At 43.3% G+C, this 24,036-nt stretch overlaps 1 protein-coding gene across 1 annotated transcript in view; it reads right to left on the minus strand.

Annotated features, from left to right (window-relative positions):
• Positions 1-23,659, minus strand: part of fbn1 (fibrillin 1) — a 73,995-nt gene extending 50,336 nt beyond the window's left edge. The window contains exons 1-11 of the mRNA XM_037094244.1: positions 23,111-23,659; positions 22,623-22,909; positions 19,143-19,225; positions 15,595-15,693; positions 14,687-14,782; positions 13,528-13,623; positions 5,978-6,175; positions 4,873-4,998; positions 2,605-2,730; positions 1,334-1,486; positions 936-1,229 (exon numbers count right to left, since the gene is read on the minus strand). Of these exons, the coding sequence (XP_036950139.1) occupies positions 936-1,229; positions 1,334-1,486; positions 2,605-2,730; positions 4,873-4,998; positions 5,978-6,175; positions 13,528-13,623; positions 14,687-14,782; positions 15,595-15,693; positions 19,143-19,225; positions 22,623-22,825 (1,474 nt within the window). The 5' untranslated portion in view covers positions 22,826-22,909; positions 23,111-23,659. The remainder of the gene's footprint in view (positions 1-935; positions 1,230-1,333; positions 1,487-2,604; positions 2,731-4,872; positions 4,999-5,977; positions 6,176-13,527; positions 13,624-14,686; positions 14,783-15,594; positions 15,694-19,142; positions 19,226-22,622; positions 22,910-23,110) is intronic.
• Between the last annotated feature and the right edge of the window lie 377 nt (positions 23,660-24,036).

The following is a 24,036-nucleotide window of genomic DNA, read 5'->3' on the forward strand; positions in this document are numbered from 1 at the left end:
ACACAGGTCTGGCAGGACACAGTGTCATTCTCATGAAGTAAAGAAAAACGAATGCTGTTTCCTGAACTCTGCCACGCTACCTTGAAAAAAGCTCCAGAGGAAAATGTTACAGCAGAAAAGCTAATCAAAGTCTTGACATGTTGAATGTTTTCTTTCAGATTGGACATTTTCTGCACTAAGACTTTGGATATGTCTACAGAGAAACAAGCAGCTGTGCGTCAGTGCACAATTAAGGTCTTAGTCAAAGTTTTCCATCAATGACATGTAGCTCATTAGTGGCAGGGTGTGGGTTGTGATTGCTCAAAACAGGGATTTTGAAGATGGCAACACAAGACGAGTATGAGGTTGATCACCCAACATCCTGTGAGTAAAACAAGAAAATATGAGTTTTATGCTGTATATGCACGTCAGGCCTGAAGATGTGTCATTTTATGAGCATGCACTGCCGTGACGTCACCCTTTGGTTTATTACTACCACACTGTAGCCTTGACTTTGGAGTTGAGGTTGACTATATTGGTTTTAGAGCCACAGATGACCATATTTACACAGAAGCTGGATCTGGGGAGGACATCCTGATGGATCCTGGATCTGACTGAAAACCCAAGGACTGTATATTTTGTATATTTTACTCAAAAATGGGATCATAATTTACAAAATGAACATCATGCTGTACTGAAGAAGACTTGACACTAGACATTTACACCATAAACTCATTAGGAAACTGTTTACTGATGTTTTAAATCAAGTGAGAAATAGGGTAATTTTCTCATAAGCTTACATACAATCACAGGTCTTTTTGAAACTAGTGGAGCTGCCCCCTGATGAATATTGCAAAAGAATGAACTTACATACTGATTTTACTTTTCAGACCCACAAACTCGTTTCATATTCTATAGTTCATTGTGTAAAACACAAGCAGGAAGCAGGAGTGTACCTGGTGGAGGAGGCTGTATAGGTAGTTGTCCTGGAATTTGCCCTGGAATTTGTCCTGGAATTATGGGGATCTGTACTGGGACTTGACCTGGAATTTGTCCTGGACCCTGACCGGGTATTTGGCCAGGGCCCTGGCCTGGAACCTGGATGGGAATTTGACCAGGGATCACTCCAGGACCTTGCCCAGGAGTATGACCAGGATATGGAAGCGGGTAGATGCCAGGTAAGTCTGGGGTCCCTGGGATACGGCCGCCGTTCGCATCAGGCAACTGGATGCACAGTTTCTGGTACTCTTCTAAAATGAGCACATGTGAAAAAAACAGCAGGTCGTTAGCTGCATGTTGAGATACATTGATGTGTGCAAGAAATTTTAAGCCATGAGATGATGAGTGACCCCACCTGTTCCACGAATGGGACACATTTCAGGAGTGGACCCATCAGACCAGCAGCGTCCGCTATCACAGCAGCATTGTATTTTGGTCAACGTCTGCGAGTTTTGGTTGGCGCAGCGCCCGTTCAGCAGGCTAGCGTAACAGTACCCACCACGACCATCTGTGGGAAACAACACAGTATGAAGAGTGTTAAACTAACCACGGTGTATGAAATATGGTATCTGTTGTCTGCATGTTGAGCTAATTGGCAGGAGTACAATCAGAAAGTAGTCGACGTTGCTTCAGATTTTCCATAATTTGGAAGAAGGAAGCCACTTCTAATAGTCATCACTTCCTACTCATGAGAACCTTTCCTGCATCCTGCAGGTTTTTGGCACTTTGCATCAGCATGACTAACCTCTTAACATAAATATATCATGTCTAGTTTCACACCCAGCCCATCCAGCGTAATCACATGGAGAGACTGACAGGCTACATTACTGATTGGCTGGTTTAGCTCGACAAGATCTCAGGCAAGCGTAGAGTTGGTCAGGGGCCCTTAAGGGGCCTGAGTTGATGTTAGTACTCAAGTGTTGCTGCATGGGAAACAGACCAAAATGTTTGGCGCAAACGTTTTCTGGAGCAAGAAACTCAGACATTCCTTCCTCACAAACATCCTCTCCTCGGGGGGTAAAGTGAGCGTGTGTTTGCATGTTTGTGTGTATGCATGTGCGTTTGCATGCACGTTTGAGTGTGTGCGTGTACATCTGATGGACTCTTCCGACCCGAATCCCCCCCCCCCGTCTGTTTTGGGTCAAATTGAGCTGAACTTGTGAGCTTTACCAGCTTTACTGGTGCTGGTGCGTATGTGAGTAGGCAAACTGTTATCAGCTTCCCAGGATGTCGACTGTTCAGTGACACACATGCACACACTTAAACACACACGCTTAACTTCTTGCAGCAATGATGTCAGAAAACCAACTCTCCTGAGTACAAGGAGGAGTTCACTTCACTTCTCTCATCATGGTCCCTCCTCAGTTTAAAGAGAATATAGCTCATTGTTGTGGAACTAGAAACAAGCAAGTGACTACTGACCTAAATTCTACCAGCTGGAACGTTGGACGGATCTCAATTCTTTCCGCTCTCAGTGGAAAAAGGAAAGAGAATGAGGCGGCACCTTCTTCGCTCAGCTGCTTTGTCTCATATTTTATCTATCCTAGTACCAATGAACCTGAGCAAATACAATAAAGTCAATTGTCTTGTCTTTTGGGGAAGTGTGTGTGCGACAGCCTTACCCACCTATACACCTGGATCCGTCCACAGTGGTGTAATATCCCTGGGGACACTTGCAGAAGTAGCTGCCAGCTGTATTAGAGCATTCACCTACACCGCAGAGACCTGCTATGTTCGAACACTCGTCCAGATCTATGGAGAGGAGAGGAGAGGAGGGGAGAGGAGAGGAGAGGAGAGGAGAGGAGACGAGACGAGAGGAGGGGAGAGGAGAGGAGAGGAGAGGAGAGGAGGGGAGAGGAGAGGCGAGGAGAGGAGAGGAGAGGAGGGGAGAGGAGAGGAGGGGAGAGGAGAGGAGAGGAGACGAGGGGAGGGGAGAGGAGAGGAGAGGAGAGGAGAGGAGAGGAGAGGAGAGGAGAGGAGGGGAGAGGAGAGGAGAGGAGAGGAGAGGAGAGGAGAGGAGAGGAGAGGAGAGGAGGAAACAACAAAAAGTATTAAGTATGTAAGATTTCTGAGTGCTTGTGTTTCTTCTATGTCACTTAAAACTGCATAGTCAATGAAAGGAATTAAACTGAACTTGAAATGCCTTCAAGAGTGACTGGAGCACATGTTGGCAGTGACAATGGAAATAAGACATTGTCACAGGATATTAAATCCAGGGGTCTCTGTTGCTGCTCTTTTGTTTGCACCGTTAACCACCAAGTGCATATCACCATGCACAAAGACATACACTGTAACCCGTTTGAAATGTCTCTTTTACACAGTCCAGAACTTTTCCGGCAATTATTTCTGGGCACAAAATAGCACATTTTTTACTCTGCAAATGAGAGCCACGAAATGCTGCTCAGAGTCTGGAAATTGTCACATTTGTGTCTTAATGAGCCAATATTTTCTCACAGGCCACAGAACAGAAGTGATGCAGAGAGAAAGAAAGATTTTGTTCAAGATTAGTCAGCCAGAAACATAAAAAAAATTATATATTGGGAGTCTCTCAGTAGCAACAACTGTGACAAAAGACAAGCCTGTGATCAAACACCTCTGTAAGCCAGTCAGAAGATGATAATTAGGATACCCAGCTATGATAAAAATGTCTTTTTAAAAACAACACATGGACAAAATCTTTACTGACTGTCTTTCGATTCATATCATGCACTGACATACTGGGTCGAGAAGCTGTTTGGAAGGTCCAGCGTGCAGGATTTGGAAGGATTCAGGGAATATAATGAAGTGTGATATTCATCATTATTCTTTCACGAGTGTATAATCACATAAAACTATGAATCATTGAGTTTTTGTGACCTTTTACATCTACAGAGTCGGTCTCCTCTCACAGAGGACCCAAAGAACCATGTTGTACTGCCATGTTTCTACAGTAGCCCAGAATGGACAAATCAAACACTGGCTCCACACAGGGACCTTCACATCTTTTAGGATTTGGGCAGAAAAAATGGGCGTTCAGTTGGTCGTGATCTGGAACTGCATTGCTAGATAGCATTAAATCCTAATCCTTTTTACATTTTAAATATGTCACGAGATGAAGACAGATGAATTTGACTAATCTGAATTTGTCCAAAAACAGACTTTGTTGTGGGCACGCAATGACTCATGGACAAGACGCTCATGTTCACAATAGCGTGAGATGTAAAGGTTAGTGTTGTCCTGCTAAGTTGAGCTGTAACGGTAGCTTGGCTCAGTCAGCTCAGCTGGCTCAGTTAGCTAGCCTTTCAACCATGAGTAGATGTCATCTGTCCTCTGTCTGGTGATATGGTTGTTGAGTAGGTTGGTAGAAGGAAACTGCTCACAACAAGGTCTGTGGATTATCCAGGTCATGTTTTCAGGAAAGAGACATTCCTGATGAGTTTTTCAAATGAATTTTTTGGAGGGCAACTTTAGTGTTCTAAAGTGGCTCGAAGCTATAAATAAACTCTATTTACTTTCGTCAAGTTAAAATGAGCCATTTCTTCTTTGAAAGCCACAGAGTCTCACTTTAACAGCGCCAGAAAAACTACAAGACGCAGCATTTATTTCAAGACTCGCAATGAAGTGTTAAACAGGATTACTGAGAGAAAGCAGAGCGTCACTTCGGTTTAATTAAACATATTTCAGGGGAAGGGCAAAGTGTCTTATGTGTGGTCTTTCCCCACAGAGTAATAATCAGAATACCACAACTGAGGTGAAGTTAACCACAACTAGACGGATGTGGCTCTTAGCTCTACTTTCACATTGTTAATTAGGAACTTTGGAAATAATCTTTTGAGCCTACTCTGTCATTCAGGCTGACACTGAAAGTCAGACACTTCACAGGTTTAATGTGACGGCTGCTAGCGCGATTCTTACCTTCACATTTCTGTGAAACTTCGTTGAACTTGTGCCCAGCGGGGCATTTACATTCAAATGATCCCACTGTGTTGATACAGTTTCCTCCTTGACAGATGCCAGGGATGGCCTGGCACTCATCCACATCTGTACATACACAGCATACAATTAATACACACGAATAAACACACATGAATACACACACAGGCACGTTGATTCATTTAATCTACAAAACAAGAGAAAATGGTCAAATAAACCCACTATATGGGCAGTTTACACACACACACACACACACACACACACACACACACACACAGACAGACTAGTATAACACACAAATCTGCACACGCGTAGATGTGCATGGATTGAGAGTGGGTCTGTTTTAATAGTCTGGCTCTGACTTTCCTGCGATTAACAGAGTGACAAGGGAGAAGAGAAAGAGAGAGAGGAATGTCTCCTGCAGTAGGAACAGAAATCGAGGCCAAGTCAACTACGAATGAGATAGAGAGAGAGAGGAAAATACAGAAAGGTCTGCAGTCAAACTGACGGCTACAGTTAAAAACTGTGACTTTGAGAGTCACACTGGTGATTACATTCAATTCATTTAATGGATCTGACAGATTAAAACGTAGGTCTCAGGCTGAAAACCTCCAGGAGGCTGTGACCTGATGCAGTCCCAGAGTACTCCATGTTCCTCTGGGCCCTGGCTCAGGTCCGCCTCCCCTGCAGAGGTTCTGATGTTGTTGGGTCTGGAGCAGGCGGGCAGAGGGCCGTCTTACCAGAAATGAGCTCTCCCACGTGGCACCGCCACTGACCCGTGTTACTGACTCTGACAGTCCCGCCACAGCGGGTGTCTGCGGGCATTCCATACACATGTGGGAGGCACTGCCACCCGACCCAATTTAACCCAATTAGAACTAATCCCCTGGAGAGGGGCTGATGGGTAGAGATGAGGGGATGACAGAGGGAGAGAGGTGAAGCCAGACGAGGAGGGAGAAGGAGTTAAAATGGGCAGGGAGGATAGAGGAAGAGGTTTAATTGAAGACGAAGAGGGGAGGGACAGTGGCAGAAAAAAACAGAGACAAAAACAGAAAAAGAGACAGAGACGCTGGGGAACAGACTTTACCTTGGCACGCCCCGGTGCGGTGGTTTGGTATGAACCCTCTCCGGCAGGGGTGAGGCTGGGCTGGGCACATCTCGCAGGGGTGACCCCACGCCCGTCCCACTGTGGCACAGCACAAAGTCTTTGTGCACACAATGCCTGTGAGCTGGCCTTGACACATCTGGTTATTCACCGAGGCGAAACACGGCCCAGTGCGGTAGTCTGCGGAGGCAAAGCAGGAGCTCGATTTAGTGAAAACTCCATTTTGTCTCTTTGTTTTCAGTAACAACGAGGGCTGAGCGATATGCAAAAAAATGTGATTATTTTAGCAGGCATTAAGATATCGGTCCTGATTTTAGAAGGAATGGTACGATGATGTGATTCTTGCTTGGACTGGTAGCAAACAAGCAATTTCCTTTACATCTTTAGAATATCATTTGTTGGCTGGAGCGTCTCTGTGGCACTAATATTCTTGACTTACTTAAGATTGCAGCTTTTGGAGTCTGAATATTGGAATGTTGATAATATTTCAACGAATCGTGCAGCCTGAGTGCAAACACAGTGAAAAACAAGTAAAGTTTGGTAGCCAGTCGAAAACATAAACAGACAGAAGAAATTCGAATACAACCTCTATTGGTTGAGGCATGTGAGATGGAAAACTGTTAATTTGCGAAACCTTTCGACCAAAGCTGGGATAGAGGAAATCATAGCCAGCGCTGAGGAGCCTCGAAGCTGAACTGGATTCTGTGAGTGAATAACTGTCTGGCATAGACAAACAGAAACGCTCAAACTGAATGTGATCTTGCATGACATCTACAACTCACTCACATTATAAGTGATGAAAGTGCTGCAGAGCGGACAGTAACACACTCCATAAAGAATGCATTGTCTGGTCCTGGCATTTTAATCGGCCTGGCTCTCAGGTGCATTGTACGTGTCTGTGTGTGTGTTGGAGAAAAGCAGAGATAGGGAAGAGGTCTGGAAAACTTTTTAAAGTTGTGTGGGCGGCTGTGGAGAGTAATAGGCACGAGCTAGAAAGTGAGGACACCCAGACGAAGAAAAATCAATCTGGTGAACGTATCATACGATCGTCAGTTTAGTATAATGGCACATTTACCATGTAGTGTGCTGCTTTTTATTATTTTTCTAGTAATGCACAATCTAGGGAATAGGTCATCATCCCAAAGACCGGCGCAGTCTGACTGACAGGGTGTGTCTATGGAACACAGTGGGTGATTTCCACGCTAGCTTCAGCAGCTTAGAATAAAAACTAAAAAAGCTTATGATAAATATGAGCGTCAAGAGTGTGAAGAGAGTCTCTCCATCGAGATTCTTCATCTCTCCTCGCCTTCAAACTGGTTTAAACCTAATTCCCTTGATCCCAGTGCTTGCATGCATCTATCCCCACGGTTCATCCTCTCTCCAAACACCACTCCTTAGTTGCAAACTCCACGCAGATTTAATAGAATCTCAGAATCTTATCAGGTGAATGATTGGAAGATGGTGAAACAGTGATAGGGACAGAGGGAAAGAGAGAGGGGAAAACTCATCCCTCCCAAAAGAATCTGGCCGAGGTCCAATGGCAAAAATCATTTCCACATTTCACGGCAGACAACAGACAGCGAGAGGAAAGAGAGAGACCAGTTCCAACAGCGCAGTCGTTTAAAACAAACGAGACATTGTGCGTTTCCCGTGTGGACCGGGGCCCAGCCCAGACCCGTCACGTGCACCGCAGCCTCCACGGTCTCTCTGCCTCTGGCACCAGTGCTGTGTGAAACAGAACTGGGTCATCTCTCCTTCTCTTTCTCACTCCCTCCTGCTCGGGCTCTACTGGAGACCAAATGCTTTTGATTCTTAGTCTTCTTCTCCGTAACCCTAGAGTTGGAAAGTTACTAAGTACATTATCTTGAGTACAGATTTCAGTTACTTGTACTAAATGTGATTATTTCTGTTATTTCTGGGCAACTTACTTACAGACTGTATAAAAGAATAGACAAAAAAAAAGAATCGCCTCAAGGTCTGACAAGTGAAGACAATGTGGAAGTACCTTTAACCTGCTGTCTTCCTAATGGCCAGGCAAGGGGCAACTCCACTTTTTATAGATGCTTATGAGAAAATGGCTCTACTTCCCAACTGATTTATTACTTCAGTTAAGAGTTTCCAAATAAGTTCATGGTTTCAATGGATAGTTTCAAGTCTTCTTCAACACAGTACGGTTTTCATGACCATATTCCCAGAGCTGCCATTTTCCCCTGATGTCACATTCAGGGTGGGAAGCTCAAATGCTGGGAAAAATGTCATGCTGATGTGATCAAGGTTGCAAATCGACTAAACCTTGAAAATCTGACAAATTCTTATCATTTCGCAACTTCCTGATTGATAAGCTGATGATGGAGTGTGAAGATTTGGACGAACATCGGGCCATATTTCAAGTCAGAACAACATTTTTAATTTGCCATTTGCTTATGCTAGCATTCAACAATTTCCTAGCTAACATTACTGTTTGATCACATCCAGTGCATTTCACTTCCCCGCTGAAATAAATGTGTCCAAGATGTGTTTAGACAGTTTAGAATTCATTTAGGTCATGCCTATTGTAATGTGTAACACTAACAATAGACAATTTAATAGACTTTTATTTGTACTACTGTGACGTGAGCTTCAGTTAGCTTTGCCCAGAAATGGCTGATAGAAATGTCTTCAGAGGGAAACTTTTTCTTTGATACTCTGAGTACATTTCAGAGCCTGTTACTTTATTACTTTTACTTAAGAAAAATATGTTTAAGTCTTTATTAACACAAGTATCTACATGAGTAAACAATGCGTGTACTTTTACCACCTCTGCCAACCATTCCTTTAAAAGTGAATGTGTCCTTATCGTCTATTATTCTCATCACTTCCCTTGTGATACTTAAGTTAAACTTTCTGCTTTACTTCTGCACTTTTACTTTCAATCTTTAAACACAGGACTTCTATTTGGAGTCGAATATTAACAGTGTTGTATTTTTACTTAAGTCTCTCACTAATGCTTTCATCAATGTTCAGCTTTAAGACAACAAACTCAGCCAGTTGCCAGGTATCTTCTCTATCTTAAAGCCTAGGCGACATTATATGCACCTTCCCTACAACAACAAAGGATAGAGGAAAGGTAATCACAGGAGCTATGGAAAGTTTTTATGTGGCGCCGATATAAGCTGAGTGTAGAAGCCTTTGTGAGGAACTCAGGTTCTCTTTTCATTATATTAAGGTTTATGTGTTATTACCATAGGGCTGCTACACACAATCCATCTGACATTATACCTGCTCATTACGACCAGCGCATGAAATACAGCAAACACAAGTGCAGCAGTGAAATAGTCAGCTGAGGTAAACAGGGAGAGGCGGACAGCTGTAGGGTGAAAGTGGTGTCATTTCATCTGTCATCTTACTGTCTCTCTGTGAACTGCATACAGCTGGGGGATCCACCCATGTCCTCTACATCTGGGAGCAATCGCACGTGTTCACACACAAACACACTCAAACACACACACACGCACACACACACACACAAACACACACACAGAATCTCAGCCAGCGTCCCAGCCCCTCATCCACAGTCTAGCCAGAGATGATCTCAAAACAGACCCAAACTCCCAAAAATGTTGCCCTTGTTTTTGCTTTTACTGCTCTACTTTTGGAAGCATGTTGAATTATTATCATAGCGGCTTCAGTGAGTCTTCTTGACACGGGAGACTGTTTTGACCTTCATTAGCGAGAGACTTCACGTCGTTGCAGAGGTGAAGTCACTTTGGGAACACAATAGAAACGTCGGCTCCCTCAGAGACCGGTGAGTTTGTGCACAACAACAACCTCGGTGTGAACAGGAGGGAAGCCCGTCGGGAAGTGGGTCAAAAGAGTTTCCTGGATAAACTCCAAAATGTTTGTACACACACACACACACACACACACACACACACACACACACATACACACACACAAATCCACCTTTTTCGCATCCGCCCTTCCTCAATCTACATTCTTGCAGATGGTGCTCACAGCATCCATGCATGCCTTAACATATGTTTTAGATGTGCACATGCAACTGTGTACGCGCATGTTTGTGTGTGTTTCCCTGCATGTGTTATGGGGTCTTATATCTGGGTGGGGTCTTCCCTAATGACCCGTCAGCAGATTTCTCCATCCTCCCAGGACTAACAAGTTGAGCACACAGGGAAACACACACACACATACACACACACACACACACATACAAACACACTTGGTTATCTTTCTACTGAGGTTTGTGTTGGGCTAGAACAGAGCCTGATAGGGGAAAGTCAGTGAAGCATTAAGAGACAAAAGAGGCCCTGAGCTGACTGACCGACTTCCCTGTTGTGCTCTGGCTGCTGACTTATTGACTGTGTAACTCACGTGTTGCCACGTCTCAGTCCAGACTTTCACCATCATCCCAAGTGAGCTCGATGGCGTCACAGCGAAAGCTCGACTTTATTGCTCCGTAGCTAAACGACTCTGCAGCGGGAGCAAAGAGCCCTGCTTGCAATCAGCTGCACTGAGGCTGGATCTCACCAATCCCACATTCCAGCCTAAATCACATTTGTAACCAACAAAGAAGACGTTGATGTACCAGGCTGCATTTTCACAGCAGTCAGCTGTGCCTGGTGGTGGGACCACTGGTCAGCAGATTACCAGCCACTTTGGCAGCATACGACTCAATGTCACACAGCTCTGCAGTAGTGATGTGCTCATGTTCAGCCTCCTGACTCCACCGGGATCTTTCCCCATCTAAGAAGAGTCCTGAATGCAACTACCTCTCCCCTGGTCAGATCACGTGTTTGTGGAAAATCCCGTGTTCTTGCTAATGTGATAAGATCAAGTTGTAATAGGGCACAGTTCTGTAAATTGCATTAAAAACAGTGTGGGGTCGTGCATGTGAACATGGATGTGTGCACACATGTACTTTACGCATGTGCTTGTGTTTGTGTGAGAGCACAATGGCTTTTCCCTTGGGAGGTGATGGATCTTAGCCAAGGAAATTCCAGTGAAAGTAACTTAACCCAAAACACGGCCGTATCCATTGGCCTACTTTCTCGACCTCTCTTGGTGTAACTAAATGCAAGATGGAGGACAAAAAACTGATGAATTCACAGGGCTGCAAATACTGATGCTTTTCATTATCAATCTGTCGCTAATTATTTTAATGAATAATTCAATAAAGCCCTGTAGCCTAACGTAACATCTTCAACTAGCTTGTTTACACAAACCGACAGTCTGAAACCTGAAGATTTGCAAAAAAGAACAGTCAGCACATCCCCACCTTTCAGAGGACCTAAATGACCTAAATGGCCAATCAATAATCAATACTGTTCTTGACTTATTATTATGACTTAGCACTCTATATAGTATTATACTTTACGATACAACAACATTAAACGGATCAACAAATGAATAAAATAACACTGACAATTTTGTTACATGTAATGTTTTGCTTGGAAACCTCAGGTCACCACCCACCCCTTACAGAAGTACGACACCTTTTGGAAATGCCACTCCTCAACTGCAGTGGTTCTCCAGCAGGGCAATGCTGCCTACTGCACCACAAAAACTGCTCAGTAATGACCTGTGAATTGTGACAAAGAGCTCAATGCATCAACCTGGATCTCAATTCAACTGAAGATCCGTCGGAGATGCCAGAACAAGTCTGATCCACAGTGGCGCCACTGTGCATCGGATTTGGCTCCGACTCATCGAGGCATCGGAAACAGGAGTTCTGGGGGTGTCTTTTGGTGTCTGGCACCAGGGAGTTGGCAGTGGTACCTTTGAATCCTGTGGGCTGTGAGGTGGCACCTCCAAGGATCTGACATATCCCACAGATGCTCGATCTGATCGGAAATATGGGAATTTGGAGGCCAGATCGGCAGCTTGAGCTCTTTGTCATGTTCCTTGGGCTACAAAGTGGTGTAGTTTGTGGTCGTAGAACCCTTGTCTCAAAGTCAGTGAGTTTTTTGAATTGGTTTTCGGTCAAATGCCTGAAATAGGGTCTGCGGTTACCACAGGCTTAAGATATTTACACGTTTTATTCTACAACATAAAAAAAACATGATTAAATGTCCCACAATTTAATTATAAAGTGCTTACATGTAAACAACGGCGGTTGCTAAAAAAGTGTCTAAATGACACTACAGAGACTGTCACAGACATTAAATGTCATCAGAAACTTGTGTGTTTAACTTCCTGGTTAAACTACAAAAATACATCATCCCCACACCACTCTATTCCTGAGCAGATTTTTTAGTGTGTTAGGGTGAATTGTCCTGGAAAGACCACTGAACACTGCCATCAGGGAGTGCTGTTGCTGGTTTGGGTGGGTGGTAGGTGTCAAGGCGCATCCATATGAATGCCAGGAACTTTGCATTGTAACACAATGAATCAATGTTACTCACTCATTTGAATTTGAGTCACTTTTATAACAGAAAATTCAGCACAACATGCTGCGTCAAGATGAGAGACTGAAGATTGAAGCTGGTCTCCAAGCAGCTGTTCCCAGGCACACACCAAAACACAAACAGACAACAGTGAAGATCTGCCTGTTTCCACTCATAGAAAGACACTTTCACTAAAGCAGACAAGACTCTACCATTCATGAAGCTGTAGACAGCGAGTGGCCGGATTAAATGCTTGTCACCTCACATAGAAATTTACATCGTTTCCTCACCAGAAACTTTTACCCAAAACACAACAACAGAGGATTTATGACAATCCTTGTCTTGCCTGAAAAATATGAATATCTAGAAGATATTACGAGCTTAATCTGACTTTTTCAACAGTCTCACAAACGCTTTGGCCGAGCTGCCGCAGGATAGAGTGGAAACCAACGTTACAACATGTAGAAGTGTGCCTCAGCAGATAAGACCTGGCGCTTACCCACCAGGCAACCAGACAGTATCTTATTACTTTCACGGTTGAAGAAAACACTGATGTAGACCAAAGGACAAATCCTCAGCCTGACCCAACTGACAGGCCTCTGAAAAATGGCCTTGTTAAACGGACGTTACTAATTAGGAGCTCTGCTGCCAATCCAAATATTAGCTTTACAAGGTCACCTCTTTGACCTCTTTAGGTCATCACTGCCACAGACCCCCAGCATATATCCGAAACATTACACGCACGGCCGCATGTGTGCACGTTTCAGTCACAAACACAGGGCAGGCCGCCCTCGGTTTGCATGTGCTTGTATACTTTGGAGCCACATGTGCCAGAGAGCAACCACAGGAGGTTGGGAGGTCTTCGGTTAACAAACAGCACACATTTAGAGAGACGTTACACTCCCCAGAGCATCGTTGCAGAGCAGATGTGGAAAATAATGGTCACTTCTGAGCTCAAGCTTGACATGCAAATGTTCCACAACAAACCACATTCCTGGAGCGGACAGCATGACGAAGCAGGAATCATCCACAGTCACAAAAAACAACCGCCATTCAGCATCAAGTTTTCTTCAAAGTAGCACGAGTGGCTTCGAGGACTAGTGCTGTACAGACAGTGTGATGTAAGGTGAGTGGCATTGCTGCGTTCTTTACCTCTCTCACACTGAGCTCCAGTGAAGCCATAGGTACACACACATCTGTTGGGAGCCACACACCGTCCTCCGTTCAGACAGCCATTTTCACAAACCGCTGGGGAAGAAGAAAAGAAAGACAAACAATGGCACTGACGTGAGGACACTGCTGTGATTTACAAAAAATTCAAAGGATATTTCTGGCGTAAACAACTTGGGTCGGGTGTTTGCAGTTTCGTCCGTCACTTTTATTGGTTATGACAACATCGCAGTCCCTAGATTGACTGCAGAGATCTGGGAACACGATGACATTGCTAAATCGATGGGGCAAGTTGTTCTGTACACTGTGATACGTACAAGTTTAATAGGAGTTCTTTCCAGTTCATATTTGTTTTCTCTTCCACATTTGGGGGGATTCGACCAACTGACTGCTAATGTTTCTGGCCCCATTGTACTTCGTTTTAGAAATGTTGCCATGCACACGACACAGCAAATAGCTTGGCAAGTGCAGAGTTATTACCAATAGCAAGGTTGACCAAAGTGTGACAAGTGTCTATAACAGGGACCGACTGATATGTTTTTGTGAGTGCCAACAACAATACAGATAAAAGGTAATGAAGGAGAGCATAAAACAAATAACTGGAACCGATATACATTTGCAGTAAACATGAAAATCATCATGTCAAAATTGATTTTAAACAGTAATCAAACGTAACTTAAATACAGCTTTACTTGAGTATTTCTATTTCTTGAGCCGATCACTAGTGTACAGCTGTGCTACTGGCTGTACTTGGGCACAGCAAAGCTATGAGCTGAGCGCTAACGCTAGCATGCCATATGTTTCACCATTCTCACCATCTTAGTTTAGTCAGCTGGCATGCAAGCTTAAATAGAGAAACGTTGGGAATTGTAGCATATCTTTGTCTTCAATAAATCAAACATTATGTTTTTGGTCCAGTATGCAGGATTCAGTGTCATCAGGCGCAATGTTTTAGACAGCCTGCTGAACAACCGACTCCCTCTGCACTTACAAGACATTCATTCTCAGGCAACGGAAAGACTTTTAAACATAATTATACATTGTAAATCTACCATCTTTGCCCCTAAATCCTACACACTGAACCTTTAAAATATGCTGATAGTGTTGAAGTGTGTCACAGTGTGTTCAGGGTGATCCTTACGTTGCCCGCAGTGGTTTCCCACGTAGCCTTTCTGACACAGGCAGTTATCTTCTGCACACGATCCCCCGTTCATACAGCGAATATTACAGTTCTGGACTGTGGGCAGAAAAACACAAACACACACAGACAGAGACAGACACACAAAGCAACACTGGGGTTAAAAATCAGAAACATGCACGGCATATTAGATTTACAACATAAAAAAATGCACTATGAACCATGCTCTTCAAAGCTGTGCTCACATATATTTTCTTAGAAATTTATGGTCTGCAAACAAATGAGCGCATTGGGCTGAAGCGCTGCGAGCTGCAAGGGAGCAACATGGAAGAGATGTTGACCGTGGACATCTTCCAAAAACACACACACCCGGTCGACTCACACACACATGCAACAACTCACGAGATCGACCGCTTTTTGCAAGAAAGTGATTGCAACATATGTCAATTGCTTGGGGCAGTTTCAGGGATGTTTTCAGGAGGTTCTTATTTTTGTACCAGGCTAGTCAGAGCTCATTACTCATGATGGGGAGAAGAAAACTTAAAAAAACAGATGCACAGCGTGGTCTGAAGTCAAAACTCTGAGCCAATTATAAGCTCTTTAATTTTCATCCTAGAAGCTGCATATTTTCTGTCATCTACCTTCTGTCATTATTGTTTATGCATGGTGGAATTATTTTTCTTTAGACTACAGCTCCTTTATTCAAAAAATGCAAAGACTGGGGTGCGGTCTGAGCCGTGCATTCCAAAAACTGTTTCAACATACACTCCTATTAGAATAAATCACACCATTAGCATGTTTGTATCTTGGCAAACAGTAATTCCCAATCCATGCATACTATATAAAATAATCCATCAAGCTGATGACGGCGGGTTCACTGCTCAGGAAATGAGGAGGTGCTGTTTAACAACCTGACTTGGATCCACAGGATGGGGCGATCTGTCCGTTGGGGCAGGTGCACATGTTTGGTCTGGAGCAGAAACCATCTCCACATGAACTCCGGCAGATCGCTGCAAAGAGGAACATGACACTCGGTCAAACAACATAAAAATGTCCTCTGTCAGGTGCAAGATAAAATAACAGTCCAGTGCTCGCTTCAAGGCGCCAGGCTTTGTCTTGATTGTGCGTGAGAGAAAATCCATGTTATGTATCTAGTGCTTGTCAGCCTGTCTGTGGCAGGGTTTAGATTTCATGTTTGAATTTCACTTGGTGCAGCGTAGGCCACGGTCTAAACCTCATTCTGAACTCTCATCTATAATATTTCAAAACTCAAATAGACCGCAGCCCAAATATGGCCAAATCCTCCTCTTAACCATCATCATGGTTAAGTTATAGAAGCCCTCTTGGCAACAGCTCCGAGCTATTTTCTTCTTTGAGTTCTGTTGCCATAAATGTGTGTGTTTTCAGTTGGCGCAGGCTGTTTTCGCTCAGTTGTTCTCTTTCCCACAGACTGTTGCTGGCATGGTCTCCTGCCCCCTGCTCCCATCAGGTAGAGTCCAGCCGCTGACCCCTACTCCCTGAACCCCACTGCTAAACAATGTCATTAGAGCCACGACAGGCATCCGGCCAGCCGAACAGCCAGACTGCAATCACACAAGTCTACAGCCTCTCAGGCCTTCCTGTCTACTGAGGGGTGAGTGAGGGTGAGGGAGGGAAGGAGAGCGAGAGGGGAGGGGATACACAGAACCAGAAAACCAGAAACCCACTGCTGTAAAATATTATTGGCTAATCAACACCTTTAAACAATTCAAAAGCCATATTCTGGTTTATACTGGATAACATCTTATAAATGAGCCCAATTTATTTGGCAAAGTGACAAAGCTGAACCATGAAAACAGTTTTAGCATCCCTGTATGGGACACACCGGTGCATCAGAGAATAAAGAGATGAGTCAAGAAAACATATTTCATGCCATCTGGGTTGGGGTGTAATAATTTGTCATAAATATTTTGCATATATAGAAATATTCAAAATGATTTATCATAATAATTCATGTAGCTTTGAAAAAGTGGACCGTATTAGTATGAACTTTCTTCTTCGCCTGTTCAAACGATTATCACCACAATGGTCTTAAATAGACAATGTCTCTGCCCATTCATTGTGCACAGATGGGGGTCACTCCTCCTACACCTGCAATTGAGTTAGTCAGATGTGCGAGAATCTTCTGTGATTAAAACTCTGGAACCATCTGAATGCAACAAAGCTCCTGAAAGTGTTAGCTGTTTTTTTCTATCATGAGAAGTGGACAGCAGACAGAGAACTGTACTGAAGTGCTTTCCTGAGTGTCTGTGTATGCAGCTCCACCAAGTTTGGTTCTTGGTTCTTTAGTTCTTTACAGGTCTTGGGGAGTACTAACAGTTTTAAAAGCAGTCCACTGGTGGAGCATTGCACTCCTATAACACTGTTGGACTCATTATGGAAAGTTTTTTTTAAAAGATCATAATGGATACAGCACAACCAGAGATTCACCTTTTTTATTCCACATATTTTTCTTCCCTTTCTTGACCTGGTGCCTACTTTACCCACAATGCAACTAACCGACTGAGTGACATCACTGGTGACAATTTGTCAGATTACATGCAGCTTCCTCTGGAGCCACATAATGCTTTATTGTACTTAAAGGGATATTCCAGCGCACGTTTAATGCGTGGGCTAACACACCGTGACACCAAGTAAGACCCCCCCTTGAGAGATCAAGTTTTCCGACCACTAGCTTACGTAGATTTAGCAACCTCAGAAAAGACCACACGATAACAATACATTGCAGTATATGCCTCCAGCAAGAAACCACCATCAAAAAGCCACAAATAATGCTCAGAACAGCACCAAACTTCAGCAACAGTACAAATAAGGTCACAGCACATAGTTCGAGGATTCATACGTCTGCTAGCTTAGCCAGATTTCTATTGTTAAGTGAACACAACTCACCACTCTCCTGCCGCAGCTTCCTGTTGTGGGGAAGCCCCTGCGAGTTGATTACCGAGTGCAGTTAGACATGCTCAATTCAATTTACCTGTCCGCTCTCGATAATTACTGTTATAAACTGGTAGGTAAGACACATATGAACTTTGACTGCATTTCCATGGAGTAATGATCTTACATTTTCATCCTTGAGCTGTGGAACTACACTGCACTCGGTAATCGACTCGCAGGGCTTCCCCACAACAGGGAGCTGCGGCAGGAGAGTGGTGAGTTGTGTTCACTTTACAATAGCAATCCGGCTAAGCCAGCAGAGGTTTGATGCCTCAAACTATGTGCTGCAACTCCGTTTGTACTGTTGCTGAAGTTTGGTGGTGTTCTGAGCATCATTAGTGGCTTTTTGATGGTGGTTTCTTGTTGGAGGCATATACTGCAATGTATTGTTATTGTGCAGTCATTTCTGAGGTTGCTAAAACTACGTAAGCTAGCGGTCTGCAAACTTGATTTCTCGAGGGGGGGTCTTACTAGGTGTCACAGTGTGTTAGACCATGGATTAAACTTACACCAGAATATCCCTTTAAACCACATGTATAGTTTTACTCCACAAAACCTGAAAACACACTTTGATGTGTACTGAATCCACTGCTGACTCATATTCACTGCTAGTTAGCAAACACGTTGAGGGTGTGAAGTTTTGAAGATAAGAAAATCCAACTCAGAACATTTAAATTTACAATATTAATGCTGTTATAATACAAAGTATTTAAGGTAATAAAGGTCTACAGTATAAGTATAAGTATACAGTGTGTAGAAAGAAAGATGGGGTCCAGAATGGAACTGTGTTGTTTGTTTGTTCAGTTTATTACTATTGCAGATAATGAATGAAGGTTTTTCTCTTCTGATCAATTTTTTTTTAAAACTACACTAATGTTAATGACTAAAGTCTTTTCAGAAATGTGTTTTAATCTGGTCAAAGACACAAAGCACCATCATCAAATCTCAACATTAGGCAGGCGTCAGGGTTAAAAACAACACTGTGTCAACTTTACCGAAAAAAATGTGCTTTTGAGTGCTTAAACATTCATATATAAGTGAGTAATGCAGTACCTTCACTCACATAAATATTTGACTGTACAACTTTGCATGCTGGAATGATACTTGACCAGGGTGTCTATACTTTAACTTCAGTAATGTAGTTGTGTACTTTACCTGCCACTGAGTATTATTAATACATATATTTACTTTATTATATACTCTTTAATACCTGAAAACTACAGTCTGTGTCAATGTGACCAATTGATTTCATCTGACAGACAAATACATTTACATATTCACAATAACAGCGCATTTTATTCCTAATTTGATACTGACCAAGAAGGAGTTTGAATTCATTTTTATCTGCTGCAAATGACTGGATATTTATTTCTCTTCTGCATTTTCAAAAAGTGTAGAAACATTTCCAGTGGTGTAACATGCATTCATTTTGAATCCTGTGTGGTGTGAAATGCTCCAGTATAACAATAATGGAGGTGATACTCACGAACAATGCACTGGTTCCCTCCTGTCAGAGTCTTCCAGCCTGGGCAGCAGTAGGCGTTGTTCCTTGATCCACACACGTTCGGTCTGTGGAGGAAGCAGAAGTTCAGATCACTGTCCAGTCAGGTCCATTATATTTATGAAGACCATATTCAGAGATTTTAGAGGGATTTACAATCTGCACACTACTGATGAAAGCTGTGATCACTGATCCACAAACTACAGGAACACATCTCCCATTTGTTGACCCCTCTGCTGAACACCTCATCAGACACAGCAGGAATAAAAAAATAAATAAAAATCATGGATGCTTCAGCAGGGGTGACAATTTGCATGCTGACCCAGTTTTCTGGGGCAAAGGATCAAGATCCAGTCATCACATGCTCACCTCCATGTCATTCAAAACTCCAGTGACATTTGTGGGATTAGCAAACTCACAGCCCCTCCCAAGAAGTATTATTTTACAAGCCCCCCTCTCATCATGAATAAACTTTCCAAAAACATCTTGAGCAACAACACTACAGTATAAATTGCCAGAGGTCGTGTCCCCATACTCTGAAGCAAAGCCAAGCAGAGCTCCAACAATAAGTTGATTAATCAAACTAAAGAAAATGAATCGCCAACTATTTTGATAATCAATACAGTTATGAGTTGGTTTTCAAGCAAAACTGTCAAACATGTGCAGGTTCCAGCTTGTGTAAAGATCTGCTGCTGTTCTTTGTCACTTATGACAGTAAATGAGTCTTTGGGTTTTGGACTGTTGGTTGGACAAAACAAGCAGTTTAAAGATGTCACTTTTAAAACCTTTTACTTTTTTTTTTGTCTTTCATTATTTGTCACAATTAATCTGAAATTGGGAGTTGCAGCCCTGAAGCAAACTTATAGCTCCACATCATGGGTGGCAGTTCAGTCGAAGAGAGATTTCAGTTTTGTAGTCGTAATCCATCAAACTATAAAGTATTTCACAAGTATAAAGTGTAACGACATGTTTTAAGGTATTAGTTCTTACCCCAGCAATAGATTCATCTTGTTACCCAAAGGGCAGTGGGGTCCCAGACACAAGCTAAGTTTGCGATGATTCAGGAGGCTCCCTGAACCCCCCAGTGGCTGTAGCTAGAAATGCACTGAGGGCGATGCCCCAAAAACGTACTGTATCGCTCAGCTCAGGTTTATCTACAGCTGTGATTGCAAATTATTTGCTGCTGGCAGTGATAGCAAAGGTATGTCTTTGTGAATCTTTAATGTTTCATGCAACTAAATAGTAATCACAAGTTTGGCCAAAGGAGCTTTTGCATTTTATAGTGTAATCAGGCATGACATTACAGCTAGCAGCAACTACATACTTATGTATGGGTTAAAATGAAGAAAGGATCTCTTTTGCAATTTTCTGTGCTTTGGATTACAACCAATCCAGCACTTTATACCGTTCTAAATATCTCTAAAGCAGATACCAAGAGGATTTGGTGGACGATCAATTTTTCTCTAGACAAAGAGAAATGCTGGACAAACGATTTGTCACGCTTTGTGGTTTGTGCGAGGATAATTCTCGCAATAGTCACTCTTCTATATCACTCTTCAGGCATATTAGTCAGGATAAGAAAATGCACCTGCTGTTATCCTAATTATTTCCTCCGCCAAGTAGGTTATGTTTTCACTGTGGTCCAGTTGTTGGTTGGTTTGGTTTGTCTACTACTGAACCAGTTTCCATGAATAGACCCCGTTAACCTGGATCCAGATGAAATGCAGGATCCAGAATTTTTCCCTCTCACTTTCTTGACCATTGCAAAGTAGGATGAGGTGTTTTTGGACATTTTTGTCAATTTCTCAGAGAACATCTCATGGATATTGAGGTTAAAAAAAAAAATCAGGCATATTCAGGTGGCATTTATGAGTGAGTACAATTTGCAGATCCTAATAAAGTCTGGATCTGGCAGCTTTAAATGATTTCATAGAGGGTAGTCTTTTTTCAGCTACCTCACAGTAAAAAACGGGGGCTGAAACCTGCAGCTAACACCAGTGTGCAGCTGAGATAATGAGGAAACACTCAGACACATACCAGCATTTGGATGAATTTAAGGGGACTGTTGCTTCTTGGCAGAGGTATGTACTCTTCTGAGAGCCATATCATTTTTTTATCTAATGGAAGTTTCTGTTGGACACATTACATTTCCAGTCTTAAAGGACTCTATCCACTAGACTATGCTGACAAGTATGGTGTGTGCCATTGCAGTGACTGAGATATTGCGAGTATGCAGCATTTGATACAAAATGTTGTTTCTGAGGAAAATTATTTGCAGTAAAAGGTGTTTGAAGACATCTGATGCACCTGTAAAAGCCATTTTATCTGACATGGAGGTTAGCCTCTGGGCCATCCTGCCACCTGCGGGTCTCTGACAGGCCTACATACTTTACTGTATATGAATTTGTAATCACTATGTATTATCTCGGGGCTCGATGTATACACTGTACAAAGTAACTTTAAACAGATCCACGGGATGAATAATGAAGCCTGTTGGATCTCTGCAACATTCTTATAGTAGTAAGTCAGCGTGACACAGTAAGCAGCCTGTATGCACTTCCTGCCTCTGGACCCAGATGTTCTGATAAATTAACTTAAAGCATGTCAAATAAAAATGCCAGCGGAGGAACTCTCATTGAGCCGTCGACTGTGTGACCCCTCATCAGCTGTTTGCTGTCATCGCTGGACACAGAAACTTCTTTCTCCTCTTTTCTTTTTTTCTGTCTTGATTTCCTTCTGTCTGTCTTTCTCTTTCTTTCTCTCTCTCCTTCTCACACACACACACACACACACAACCTCTCCAGCAGTGACCCACTGTGTACAGCTGCAGATGTGATTTATCCACAACTGGGGTGTGGTGTTTTTGGCCAGAAGGAGGATTAGGCTGTAAGTCTCCCTCTCTCTCTCTTTCTCTCTCTCCCTTTCTCTCCCCCCCCCCTTTCTCTCTCTCTCTCTCTCTCTCTCTCTCTCTCTCTCTCCCCCCCCCCTCCCTCTCCCCCTCTCTCTCTCACTCTCCCTCTCGCTCTGCCACAGCCACACACGACCAATGGCCTCCTTTGTTTGGATGTAATTTATTATTGCAGTCAGCAGGAATGTGATATTCTTGCCAGTATTTAATTACTAAACTTTGCTCCAAACTTCCCATCACAGACAATGTCACTCATGGGTCTCAGTCTGCCTTATTAAAACACACACACACACACACACACACACACACACACACACACACACACACACACACACACACACACACTTTCTCTCTCTGGCACACACACAAAAGTGTCTTCTGACCTTCAGGTTTTATGTGAGAAGAGCAGACACCTGCTCCGAGCTAACACATTAAACACACTCACAGATGCTTATTTCAAATTGAAAGTTGGGAATTATACTTGCATGCGGTGGAAGAGGAAAAGAAACGAAACTGTTCCCAAATTGGACTCAGCAGGATTATCATAGTCACATTACCCTCTGAGGACGTCCGTCCCTCCCCTCCTCTTGGCCCTGCTGGCTCTAGAGTCGGTCGGCTTGGTCATCAGCTCGCTGTCCCCGATGTCCACCACCTCTGCAGCGTCTCTCAGCTCGGGGCAGAGCGACAGCAAGGCCACCAGAGCCACGGCCAGCTGCGGCAGCCGTCCTCCACACCTACTGTCCGGCATATCCACTTTCATGTGTAGAAGTCCAGTGCTCGGTAGAATAAAAGTCTCCCTGACTAGTTTCCCAGTCCCGTCGACCTCTGCAGTCTGGAGTCAAAGCTGCAAAACAATGCAAAAGGCATTACTGAGGGCGCAGAGGAGCGTGCAGGAGATGCTGCGCACATAAGGAAAAAACAACTCTGGAAAGAAGTTGGTGTGATGAGACACTTATTAAGTTATTAAGGATCATCCATCCGCAAAAAAGTTGCAGCGTAAAAATAACAGCGTGCACAATTACGCACGAGAGAGCGGTTACTTTACCTTGTCTCCCGGACAGGAGCTTCGCCTCAGACCCGACAGAGGACTACTTCACTTTGACTTGCAGGTATTGCTGAATAAACGTTTAGAAAGCAAACTGCGGAGAAGAGGGAAAGTCACTGAAACGCTTCGCTGAGCTGCTATAAATAGATGCGCATGGTAACTTTTGGAGTCTGCTCGTGCGCATCCAGTCGCGTGTTGACTCTGCACAGATAAGTTAGAGGAGCTGATGCATTCCAGAGGATGAGAAGGGCAACACTCACTGCGTCTCTCCCTCACTGCACAGCTCTTTCCTCATCTCTCCCTCTGCTCAACTTTCCCCAAAACTGTTTTTTTTTTTTTCTTTTCTCCTCCTGGTCTCGCGATACAAAAGCCTGAGTGCAAAAAGTTAACTGTGGCCCTTCAGCCGGGACTGTTAACTGTTCCAGTCATCTGACAGCCGACACAGAGGAGACTGGAAGTAGAGGAGGACAGAGCCTCTGACACAATCGTTGACCTGTGTGTCGAAGTTTGATCATTAATAATCAACTTTGAGATATATAAATTTTTTTGTATTTAAGAATAAATACACCTGTTCATTCTTTACTGTAAAATGGTGGTAACGCCTAACAAGGCACAGAACATTTGCTCAAGTACTGTTGTACAATCTTGAGGTACTTGTACCTTCCTTGAGTTTTTCCATTTTCTGCTTCTCTCATGCTTCATCAGAGGCAAAGAAGCTCAATTTTGAAGGAATTCAATGTATCTGTAATCCAATTTAAAAACACACACTGACGCTGATAATCAGATAAATGCTGAGTATTAAATACTGAATACTGCATGTATGTATTATTTACTCTTACATGTGCTTTTGATAATTACCCTAACCCTACTCATGTCAGTCTTTGGGGTACTGTAAAACCAAAGTGTTAACTGGTTTATGAATGACA

This window comes from Acanthopagrus latus, chromosome 4, assembly GCF_904848185.1.
Source record: "Acanthopagrus latus isolate v.2019 chromosome 4, fAcaLat1.1, whole genome shotgun sequence".
In the NCBI taxonomy this organism is placed as follows: domain Eukaryota; kingdom Metazoa; phylum Chordata; class Actinopteri; order Spariformes; family Sparidae; genus Acanthopagrus; species Acanthopagrus latus.